At 41.6% G+C, this 12,401-nt stretch overlaps 2 protein-coding genes across 2 annotated transcripts in view; one reads left to right on the top strand and one right to left on the bottom strand.

Annotated features, from left to right (window-relative positions):
* Positions 1–1,407, top strand: part of REV3L (REV3 like, DNA directed polymerase zeta catalytic subunit) — a 62,688-nt gene extending 61,281 nt beyond the window's left edge. Inside the window, exon 32 of the mRNA XM_035109081.3 lies at positions 300–1,407. Coding sequence (XP_034964972.3) covers positions 300–440 — 141 coding nt within the window. The 3' untranslated portion in view covers positions 441–1,407. The remainder of the gene's footprint in view (positions 1–299) is intronic.
* A 448-nt stretch (positions 1,408–1,855) lies between these two features.
* SLC60A2 (solute carrier family 60 member 2) lies at positions 1,856–11,225 on the bottom strand. The gene is made up of 4 exons (XM_035109082.3): positions 10,847–11,225; positions 9,187–9,355; positions 8,405–8,521; positions 1,856–5,335 (listed from the first exon to the last, which is right to left on the bottom strand). The coding sequence occupies exons 1-4, from the start codon at positions 11,174–11,176 to the stop codon at positions 4,116–4,118; spliced, it is 1,836 nt and encodes a 611-aa protein (XP_034964973.1). The 5' UTR covers positions 11,177–11,225; the 3' UTR covers positions 1,856–4,115.
* Positions 11,226–12,401: the final 1,176 nt, after the last annotated feature.

The following is a 12,401-nucleotide window of genomic DNA, read 5'->3' as shown; positions in this document are numbered from 1 at the left end:
AGTGAAGGTGTTCTCAAGCGGAATGTGAGCTCCCTCCTGCAACTCAGGAAGAGGCTGTTGTCCCATATGGGGATCCAACCTGTAGCGTAGGCATCACTGCTGTATTTTTATGGGGTTGGTTGGTTCTGGCCTTTCCTTCCCTTTCTCTGGAAAGCCCATTCATTTCCTACAACCCTACTCACGTTTCTTTTAGTGTTGGTCCCATCTCACCTGTCTTCCTCCAAGTAAATGTTGTAGCCATGATTATTAATTCTTCTAGTTACGTGAGTTTTACACTACTCCATTTTATGCACCTCTAGATATGCAAGAATTGTACAGGCTGCTTGGAGCGACAGATACCTTGTGTTTCACTGAATTGTCCTGTACTTTACAAGGTCTCAAGAGTGAGCAGAGAATTATCAAAGGCACCGTATCTTCGCCAGCTACTTGATCAATTTTAGATTGCCTATAATAGCAGGAATGCAGGTGCTATTTTTTTTATTAATGTTTACCATTCTAAAACTATCATGCATGGTCCTTCAATTTCATCTTGTCTAGAATTTTCATTCATTGTCGACCTACTCTGAGAAATAATAAATGTTTGTCCTAAGTAAATTGAAAAACACTTGTTAATCTATTAATAACTGACTTTTTACAATGTCAATTTTCCTCTTTCTTCTGCCTTTGTAACATACTGTTTTATAATACAGATGTTGAAATAGCTGTGTTAACATCTTGTAAATCCATTTCAATATAAAAACTTTCCCAGTGGGCTTCTGAAGTACTGAAAATCTTTGGGGAAATGTCATTGTGTTTTATTGAATTGTCAGTATCAGGATGTTACTTATAGATATCTCATCCACTTTATAATTTTGACTGCAGAATATTTTGTAAATAGACTTTTTTACTTTTCAAACAACTGAGTAAAAATAATGTGCAATGAATTTTATACGGACAATTTTAAAATTGGTTGGAGTATTTCTCCCAAGTTTTGCTTGATTCCAAGTAGCTTTGTTGTTTTGACCAGACTGTGCAAACAGTAGCGTGTAGCATTTTTGAAACATTTTCTAAAAATCACTGTCTTGCTTTAGCTATTAATTGGGGCATTGTGAAGAACTGTGCAAAGACATTTTTGTTACAAACCTGTGGGACTGTTGCAATACTTTAAATAAGAAATTTTATTCCATTTTTGCTTTTGTATAGACATTTCTATTGCTTCTAAATATGCTTAATATTTCATGATGTACTGTACAGTTAAATCTTATTTGCCATCATCTTGAGAAAATGTGTATTTAGAATATTTGTATAACTATAAAATTAAAAGGAATTATGTGGTCAGTGCATTTTTTAATTGAAAATCATTTTGTTTTAAAAATTAATGGAAACCATAGTAAAATAAAATAAATGTATGTGCATTTTTAAACTTCACTGTAGCTGTAGTGCTTTTCTTTAACAATAATGGCCAATGAGTTCCAAAATGACAGTCCCTAAAAACTGAAGCTAGTGTCAAAACCATCATTTTTAATTCTAAAGAAATCCACCTTTGATCACAATTTAGTATCACAATCCCCCAAGAATACTGTTAAATGACCTGTTTACACAATTGCTTCTTACCTTACTAAATTTTTCATGGCTTTGTCTATTGTGTGAACCTGGCACTCTTTTTCATAGTTCCTTTGGCCACCCCACAAGCAGGAGCACCTGGAAAACATACCAAACTATGGAGAGAGAGAATGGTTTGACTGAAACAACTCAGGATTTATTTCTGGTCTCTTGAATCATGGCTTAGTTACATACAAAGTTGGTCATTAGAGAAACAATGAATGTCATGGACTTGATTATTGGATTCCCTAAGAAATGGTGGTCAAGGCTCACATTGATAAATAAATAATTTTTATTCAAGAAAATATCACACTTCCCAATACCCCTGTAAACACAATCAATTAACTCCCTAGCTACATTTACATTACAAAATTACCTTACCAATAGACACACACTTGAGAGAAAATAATAATCAGACCCAAATAAGAGCTATAACATTTAAGGCAAATGTAGCATTGATTAGAGTTAAAACAAGTTGTCAAAAGGTGCAAATTGCAGAACTGATCTATTTCATAATGCCATTTCATACAAAACAATCACAAATATACCAGGAATAACATTTGCATTGTAGGAAAGGACCCGATTCCTCAAGTAAATACTGAGTTTTGAGTTACAGTACAGTATTTACAGTACTTAGAACCCCAAGCAAGAGCAAGAATCCTTAATATGACCTTTAATACCCAACACCCACAACTCAGCACAAATTCTTCAAAAACATAAGCTATTACCATGCTCTTGATTTGATTTCACCCAACAATCGGCAGCTATTTTCATCAACAAAAAGGCTACCACACAACCACATGGCTTCATCTGTGGCCCCAAAGAAACTTTGAAACCATAATTCAGCAACAACAGGTTTTCATAGTGCATGGAAAACTTCTTGTTATGGCAATGAGGTGCACCATTCAAAATGAGGAGGGTAAACAATCCCCTGCACATATTCAATCCTTTATGCATGCGTAAAGTAGTATTTTGGATCCTAGTTCTTACAGGCAATAAGTTGGATATACACACTTCGGGCAGTTCAAACTGTTAAGAAATTTACTAATGAGATTCAGTTAATGGAAACACAATTAACTCTGGCTTTTTAAGTTTGTAATATTTCTAATTGTGAAATGGTGTACAAATTTAGTCTAATCCGCAATTTATTGCATATTAATGCTTAGTTTTTTAAAGACTGACATCTTCACTTATTCAGCTTTTAATATTAAGAATCATCCCATTGAGGTAGCTTCATTGTCTACAGCCAAAATGCTAGCTTTCCCAAGTTCCAGTCCACAATTCCTCTGTTTCACCATGAACAAACCACATACCACAGAATCTTGCCATTTAATTGTAAAGTCATAAATAATGCCATTCCAATTATACAGCAGTTACAAAAGAGCATTTATTATGTATGGACAGTCTGTACACTAATAAGTTGAGAACTTATGCCTGGATTGGAGTGGGGGAAGAAAGCACAGCCTGTGCTCTTCTAGTGAGTGCTTGCAATGTTGTGTTCTTTAAACCACATTCTGCATGTTCTAGAAAGAACACCTCTACCAAGTGGCATTATTGAGGGTAAGGATCTGGATGAACTGCCATTATAGATTACAGAATTTCCCTTCTACAGTAACCTAGCAAACTGCTGTTGCCATGTGCTTCAATAAAATAAAATGATATGACTTGTAAGTTCTGTTAATGAAAATAGGATGGATAGGGCTTACTCATACTAAAAGGGAAATAGATGTGCCTGGGTTTTAGCTTGCTCCCAGAGAAAGTACAGGCAACGATCAATTTAGGATTGTCTGAACGATGTGCAATCACCCACATGGCTCTGAACCTGAAGTAGCCCCCAAACCTCCTAAAGATGTCACGAAAAGGGGTGGGGCAGGAGCAGAACAGGCTTACACGTGCTCCATCGATGTGCACGGGAACATAACCTCCAAACAAATTAAAAATTGCCTGTATCAATAACATAAGTACTAAAGAATTAAATATTTTCATAATGTGATACTTTTGCTTTTCGAAAATAATTCAGATACAGCTATTCAAAAGCTGCAAAACAACATTTTTTTCACTTTCTTAAAAATATACTTATTATTAGAGTAAATCTTGGAATCAACATCTTAGGAACACAAAGATAGCTATTTACAGAATGAGGACTATCCCTGGTGCCCTCATAAGGTACCTTGCTAAGTATCACACTATGGTTCAAATGAAATGCAACCTCCTTTGGTCAAAGCTTGCTTACAATGTTCAGTATAGAAATCAGATATGAATCAAGACAGTCGTGATTATTTTACTACACTTCCCAGATGTAAGCTCACCATCTGCCTAAAGAACCACTAGAATATGGATTTATGAAAACCTGGCTTTTGTTTGCTTTTTCTACTACCATCACGCTCGCATAAATGGCTCCACCACATCATCCCTTTTTGCTACCTGCAAATACACAGTTATACCAAAAACCAAATTTAACTGGGATTGAACCAAGCTTCTCACCACTTTAATGAAGTGTCTGGTGAACCTCTTGTTCTTAAAGCAAGAGAGGCTTAGTCATTCTTACTAGAATTCTTTTGTTTTGGGGAGCCGAGAGTAAGCTGAGGAGAAGAATTAAAAATGTTTCTTGAAGAAGGGTGACCAGAGGTGGCAGGTGTTGATTCCCCTTCGATCTTCTTGGATGTTTCTATGACAGAGTTCCTCATAGTGTCATTCATCTCAATTACTTCAAAGTCTACTTCATTCCATTCTCTGCCATCATCATCCTCCTCCTCCTCCTCAAGATGAGAATGGGATAATAAGGCTTCCTGGAGCTCACCATCTCCAGCACCCTTCAGTTTAGCATCACAGGGTGATGTAGCTAATTTATACATCACGGGGAACAGCACTGATGTCATGGTTGCTGCTCCCAATGCAGAATACATGAGCACAGGGATAGCAGGAAAGTGTCCTTGAAGGAAGCCAACCACTGCAGGAATACACATTTCCCCCAGAGCTGCACCCATTACAAATAATGCTGCAGATTTCCCTTGGATGGTTGTATACTGCTCAATCCAGGAAATGCCGCTAGGGAAGATAGTCGCCATGGACGCTCCATACACTGCAGAGCCAAGCCACAGAGAGATTGGGTATGTACTAAACAGTGCCAGGAATAGGCATGACAGAGTGGAACCTATGACACTCAGAAGGATCATAGTTCCAGGGTAAGAGCAAGCAGCAAAACAGATTGCCAGTCCCCTGCAAGCTGCAAATGATCCCCAAAAGAGGGAATTCAACCCAGCTGCTTCATGTTCCTTCATGCCAGCAAAGGTTTTTGCATAGGTAAAAATGTAAGAACCATAAGTGACCTCTGCCCCTACATACCAGAAAAAGAACACAGAGAGGAGACATATGACGGCACGGTGGTATTTAGCAATCTCGTATTTCTGTGTGGAAAACTTTGTCCTGTCGCGGACGGGACTGCTCTTCAAACACAAAACAAGGAAAAACAATGCAACAAGCAAAAGATAACTGCCTATAACAACATAAGACCACATAAAGTTCAAGCTTAAATGCAGCTTCAGGACTGGTGTAGCAGCAGGAAGAGAATTCACGACAGACTGATTGTCAACATTACCACCCAACAGAACCGGAGAATCAATAGCGGAGCCACCTAGCGCCATCTTGGCCAGGATGGGAGCCACAAAAGCACCCAGAGCAAAACTGAAGTGTAAGGCCTGCATATGCGGACCGGCCTCTGCTCCCCATGTGTCCAAGGCAAGAACATTGCCACCTGTGGGGTAAAGAAAATATATAGGGTATAGTTTCCATATTCAGAAATTTCTTGGAACTACACATCATCACTCAAGAGCAACCTCACTCCACCTGCTAAGAACTCTGAAGGCTCCCTCATCAACAGGCACAGGAAACTAGAAGGGATTACAGTCAAACGAAAGGAAAGGGGGAGCTGTGGCTAGTTAGCCTGTTTTCAATTCCCAGTGTACCTTCCCAGGGTGGGAACCTCCAGTTGCCCTCCAGTTGCTGCTTGGCTTAAATCCCCATCAGCCACAGTCAGTAGGGCCAATATTCAGAGACGCCGAGAACTAGCACCCAACAGTATCTGTAAAGCCACAAGGAGCCCCCCCCCACTCAGGAGTTGAGGGGGGAAGAAGTGATGAAAAGCAGATAGACTAGCAGCTCTTCCATCCCCACAAGTCTTACTAAAAGCCCTCTTCTCACACTCCCAATCCATATTCAGTGTGTGAAGAGTTAAGCTTGTACCTACTGAATCCCACCCTGCTGATGGGCCCTGTGCACATTCAACTGTAAACACATAGGGCCTGAACAAATGATTAGGACAACTAGGATAACCCTGGTTCCCCCATCACACATGCAAAGCCCTACATCATACTTTCACTCAGTGAGCACAGGTGAGGGGGGGGTTCAGGGGGACGACAACTGGCAGCTGTATGCGGGTCATGCCAGTTGGTGAATGAAACACAGGGGAGGAGAGCATAAGAGGTAAGACAGCAAGGAGTTCCTTCAAAATTCTCAACAGGCAGAATCCAGGTTCTCTCAAGTGACCAGCACTATATGCAATAATATGTATAGCATCTTAATTAAATGGAATCCATCTGCTCACCAGTATGCAGAATGAGGTCAACTTAACAGAACATATTCAATGTCAACTATAAAGCTTCACAATTATTTCAATAACTAAGTGAAAATTTCCATAAAATTCTGTAATTGTTAGCGAACAGTTCCTGCTGAAAACACTGTTTTGATAATATTATGAATAAATAGCAGGAGGTATTCAATGGCCTCTATTCACAGAAACACAGAAAGTTTGCTTGACAGTGACACTTCAAAGGTCAAAGGTTTGCTTACTGATAAGAATTTATATCCCATACTCTCATAAAATACCAGGGCGGTGTATAGCAATATAAAAACATTAAAATCAATCATTAAAATGACTGCCTTAAGAAAAAAGTTTCAAGGAAAGCACTTATGTTTGCAACAGAAAGATGCAGATACATTACTAGGCAAGATATCACAGCTGCTTGACCCTCTTACCAGCATTACACCATAGAAACAACCCATCATTGAAGACAACAAGATTACCTGCCAGCGATGCATTTTATGGCCCTCACTGCTCTACCAATATCATTTTCCATTTCTCCTTCAGAGCCTTTTCTCGGTTCTGGAACTCTAGTGGCTTCCTCCAGCATTGTGGCATTCACTTGCCGTCTCCCATTCACTGCTCCCCACTCCTACTTTCATGCTTCCTCTGGAACTGCTGCTCCCTCACTCAGAAATCATCTTTCACAATCCTTTCTTCTCTTAAAGCCCCCAGCAACTTGCGCTCACCAAAATCTGACTCTCTACCACCAGCATATACCTACCACTGCTGCTGCCCTCTCCTTCAGTGGTCTCTCCTTCTGGCACTCACCTCTTTCCTGTGGCTGCATTAGCATTGACCTCCCTGCTAATTGCAGTGCCTGACCACAACCACACCCATATCACTGTTTTTTAACCTCCAAAATCCATACTTCTGTATGATACTGTTCCCCATTACCACTCCATTCTGCTTCCCTTTATCACTCCTTGATCCTTCTCAATAATCATTTCAGATCAAAATCCTTGGCTCACCTTCTTCCTATTTGACAATATGCCCATCCATCTGCTTTAATATACATGACAACTGAAATGCTTTTTCTGTGCAGCCTGAGCAGGAGCAGTGAATGATGTAATAGTTAATTGTTGTAGCTTGTCTTCACTTACCCTACCCCACTACCCTGCTCGCAGTTGTGAAGAATATTCCTACGTTATGAATGGTTTGTATCACCATTAAGAAAAAGAGGTTTGAATAGGCCAATATATATTTCTTCAAGTTCTCAAAGTATTATTAACCTAGCTTAAGGCTGTCATCTGAACTAGCCAGATGTTTAACTGAGAATCAATCAGTCGGTCCATCATTTGAAAAATAAGACCTTAGAGTAGTCTTGCCCAAAAATGGCAACTAGACATTCTGTGTTGGCGACTGCAATCTTGGTTTAAAAAGCCTTTTGGCTCCTAGCTTATATATCTAAGTTTCTAACACCGCCTCTGCTGTGCTCCTTTGACCTTCACCTTTGAATTAACTGCCCCATTTACTGCCTTGGATACTCTCTTATCTTCAATAGCAACTGTTCTGTCTCTAAGCTCTTTGCTCCCTCATCTGTTTGATTATCACCATAGCTTCTTCAACACTGTGCACACTCCATCTTCCCCCACATGGTATCTCTTACCTCTTCCATGACCACTAAAGCAGTAGTTTTCTTCAAAGTGTCTCACTTTCCTGTTATTTCTGCTTCAGTTCAAGACCGTCTCAACAGCTGACTTGATTGCACTGCTCTCCCAAAAAACTCTTTTGCCCTTCTGATCCCTACACCTCTTCTATTCAGAATCACACACAGTCAATCAACCCTGAAGATTATCAAAGGCACCTTCTGCCATATCAACCTCCCATTGCTCTAAGATCATCTGCCAATGGCCTTCTCTGATTGCCAACACCAGAAGGCGGCAACTGCGAGACGGGGGGGGGGGCATTTCAGGTGTGGTGCTCCAGTTATAAAATGCTCTTCACAAAGAAGCCGGCTTAGCATCAGCATTAGTTGGTTTCCCGGGCTTTTTAAGCTTTGCTGAGTGCTTTGTTAACTGCTGCTTACATTTTTACTGTAGCAGCTTTTTATATACTGTACTATATTTCTTTATATTGTATTTTTTATTTAAATACTGTAAGCCATTTTAGATTCAACATAATCCTAACTGAATCATTCAAAACAGGATGAATATCATGAAACAAGTGTTGTGGTTTTATTACCTGTATCAAGGACTCCCATTGCAAACCCAATGACAGACATCATGAATGTTAACAGAAGTGCTTTATTGCACCAGGGGATGACATAAAGACCCAGAGCTGTACCCAGCATAGAAAATCCTATAAGGGAGAAATAATTAAACACACCATTTTATATTGCACTTTTTAAAAGCTACAATTTATAATACTTGATTTCAAATCTAAGTTTATTCTGGATTTTTTTAATTCCAGGAAAATGTTTCAATTAGATTTAAGTAATAAACAGAAGACATTAGATTAGTCACACAAAATACCCTGTATGCTAGTTTTACATTTAGACATGAAAAGCATGCATACAGTATAATCTTACACAGGTCTCCTTAGACATATACTTGTCTACTCAGTGTGTGTTTCTCCCAGGTAAGTGGGAATAGGACTGAAGTCTTAAGACTCCAAAAGGTTAAGATTGCATATTGAAGCAGCAATCTAAAAAAAGTTATTAACATGCAAGGAAGCTACCCATAAAGCTGAATTCCATTGAATTATAACTGCTGAAGAGTCAAGCCATTTTAAAAAAACTGAATGACTTGCTTCAACGGTGCAAAGAAAGTATCAAACAGCCTGGGGAATGGGCTGTGGGAGCAAGAAAAACTTAATCCACTCCGTTTCCCCTCAGGTTGGACTGCATGCACAACCTTGTGACATACGTATTTGTGCCCTTACATTTTTGACTATGCAATTGCCCATCCAACTTTTGTGAATCAGGGCAATGATATAAAAATCAGTATTATTCCCTGTGTACTTACCCAAGAGAAGTTGGGCATTCATGCAATCAAAAAGTATACCGCCAATCAGAGAACCACCAAAGTACCCCGATGAACGGCCCACAAAAATATAAGAAATTTGACTGACATTTTTGTTCACATTTGCAGCCAGGTCTTCAAATGTGGGCCCTAGGATAGCAATGGCCATACCCTGGAAATAAATAAATATCAATGTGAAGTGCAAATCAAACATACTTTCTGTTATTAATAAACTTGGCATACAAAAATAAAAATAAGTCAGTAGGTGACAACACTCCTTGCAATCCTAAGCACACTTATCCAGAAGTAAGAGCAACTGAAATCAGTGGGATAATGGGAGATTATTACTTGTAATTCAAATTTTTAAAGAAGTATCTTATCTACAGAATACAAATATTTATTCTCCCATTAAAAAATTTTAGGAGTAAGATCAAAAGCAGTTTTAAGATCAATTAAATGCTCATGAAACCACCCCAATCAGCTATATTGTGAACTAACTGTGGTTTCCAGATAATCGTCAAAAGCAGCAAGTACATTATGATTACCAGAGCTTATTTCAGTGCAAGAGGAGCCACTCTAACCAAAATGATGTGACTTAAAAAAAACTACTGGTACATGCTAGACATATAACCCCCACCTTCAATAGGTTGAACACCATGTCTGAGACAGAAGAATCACCTACCAACAGCACCTCCATTTTGCTGAGACTGGGCTTGGTAATGGATTAATAAATTTAAGATCAAACAACAATTTAGCACTTCCACTCTCCCACCTTAACCACAAAAAACTGCAGAGCATCAGCAGCATATGGATTGGCGACACCTGACTCAAAATCCTCAGAAACCACTAGGTGGTTTCATATAATAGGCAACAAGATCTTCATCCTTTGACCCTACAAATATACTTCTCCTTTTTACCTGGATTTTTCTGTTGCTGCTGCTCTGACCTATTTAATTTATATGGTTAAATATATATATTGCAAGCTATCTTAAGGCCATCCTGGCAAAAGGCAGGATCTAAATCCTAACCAACTGAGGGCTTCTATTTTGGGACTGCAGCTGCACTACACAGGAGTGCCCCATTCACCATATTATCCTTTGGCATCCTAGTGCCTTCCAGGTGTTTTGGGCCACAACCACCTGCAAATCTTCACTTGGCTGCAGTGGATGAAAACTCTAGTCCACATTCCTGGGAAGGCCACGCTAATATATTTCAAGTACTTGAGGAGAACAGTGCAATAGGCGCCCCGCAAATCCCTCCACCGCTGACTCCCTCTCTCACACACACCTGTGTGTACTTGTTTTTACGCATCTACTGGCGGTGACACCGCATTTCTGTCCGTGTCAAGGACCGGAACGTGCCGAGTCCCGTCCTGAAGTTCCTTCGGCTCCTCCGTGGACTGAGGGCCTTCGACAGCATTGCGAGGGAAATGCGAGGTCGCCTCGCATGGACAACCGGGGGTGGGGGGGGGAGAAGAAACCCTGGAAACTTTAGTTACAGGTAGGTAGCCGTGTTGGTCTGAGTCGAAACAAAATAAAAAAATTCCTTCAGTAGCACCTTAAAGACCAACTAAGTTTTTATTTTGGGTGGCACACGCCCACCCCCAGAAACTTTGAGTGACACAAACGTGCGCGCGCCCCCCACGCCCCACCCGCGCGCTTACCAGGCCCAGGAAAGCGGCGCAAAGAGCCGCCGATGTGCACCATTTTAGCGCCCGCCGCGGAGCCGCCGCCACAGCCGCTTCCCGCTTCGCCGCACTGTCGCCGCCGCCTCCAGCCCGGCTTCTTCGGCCGCCGCTGCCGCCCTCGGCCACCACGACCAGCGGCGGAAGGGCGAGCCGCGCAGCAGAGCCCCCGAGGGGCTCCTCCGAAGGCGGCGCCGCCGCCATCAACTCACTATCTGCCTCGTAGCGGCTTCCTCCTCCTCCGCCTTCATCCTCCTCCTCCAGACGAGCGAAGCGAACCTGCTTCTTCCTCTCGGCAGCGCCCGCCATCTCGACAGCCGGCAGCCGCTACGGCAGCGCCAGGCCACGTGACCCCGCGACGCACACGTGGCTTCCGCATGTTGCGCGGGGAAGGCCGGAGGGCCAGGCCGCACCTCCCCTCTGTTAAAACTACAACTCCCAAAATGCCCTGGGAAGCTGTGTGCCCGCTCATTCCTGTTTATTTCCGCGAAGGCCGTTCAAGTGTTCGCACTGGCTAATGTCGTTCAAATGTGCTTTTTGAGCTATGCCAGAACGATTCCCAGTTAGGTTGCCTGCTTTACGGAAGCGGTTTCCCGCCAGGTGAAAACGTGAAAACGGATGGCCAGGTCGCTACCTGCCGCTTGCTCGTTACTGTATTTTGTAGGTCTGGGCTTGACGGCTATTCCCGAAGTGCTGCCAAGGGAACGAACATGTTGACGGGGACAGAGATAGGAAAAGACTAAACTCTGAAGGGACCATTCCGCTGCCGGAAAACTGATTTATTGTGCATTTTGGGGTCCCCCGCCTCCACCCATCCACCCCCGCTGCCTTTTTACAGGGACGGGAGTGAAAGCTGTCTTTCGACATAGAAATTGGTCATTCCTTGTACAGTATGGGTATGTTAACTTGAAATTAAGAAGGGGAGAAGGCAATGGAGAACGCCAAACATTTTTTATGGTTATGGCTGGGTAACGACGTGACCATCCACTCAAAACAGGACTTGATGCTTTTTAAAACTAGGATCTTGCTGCGTGTGGAAAATGTCGTGTGTGTGGGTTGTCTTCAAGTGGTTAGAAAGAAAATGTCTTTCCACTTTAAGTTCCCCTTATACAAAAATTCACTGAAGCAGGCCTTTTCTGTCGTAGCCCCAACCCTCTGGAATACCCTTCCAAAGGAGATTTCGACATGATACTCCATCTCCTAAAAACTCGAGTTATTTACTCATGCCTATTTGGAGTCCTGAGTGTTACCCTGTTCAAGAGGCGACTTGCTATTTTAAATGATGGGAACAATGTATTTATTGTAATCTGAGTCTTTAGATGTACTGTTTTATCTACTGTATTTTTATTTTATCGTTTCTGTAGGCCGGTATATACTTTCTCAATAGCTGTGGGGCTGGGGCGGAGAGTGGCTTAGGAGAACCCTGTTCATAGTACCTTGCTAGAGGTGGGGCTGAGTAGTTTGAATTTCCACCCTGCCTACTGTGACCTCTGCCGATCAACTATCTGGGTATAAAGGTAAAGGGACTCCTGAC

This window comes from Zootoca vivipara, chromosome 3 (genome assembly GCF_965207765.1).
Source record: "Zootoca vivipara chromosome 3, rZooViv2.hap1.1, whole genome shotgun sequence".
Taxonomy (NCBI): Eukaryota; Metazoa; Chordata; class Lepidosauria; order Squamata; family Lacertidae; genus Zootoca; species Zootoca vivipara.
This window is presented reverse-complemented; position numbering and strand designations above follow the sequence as displayed.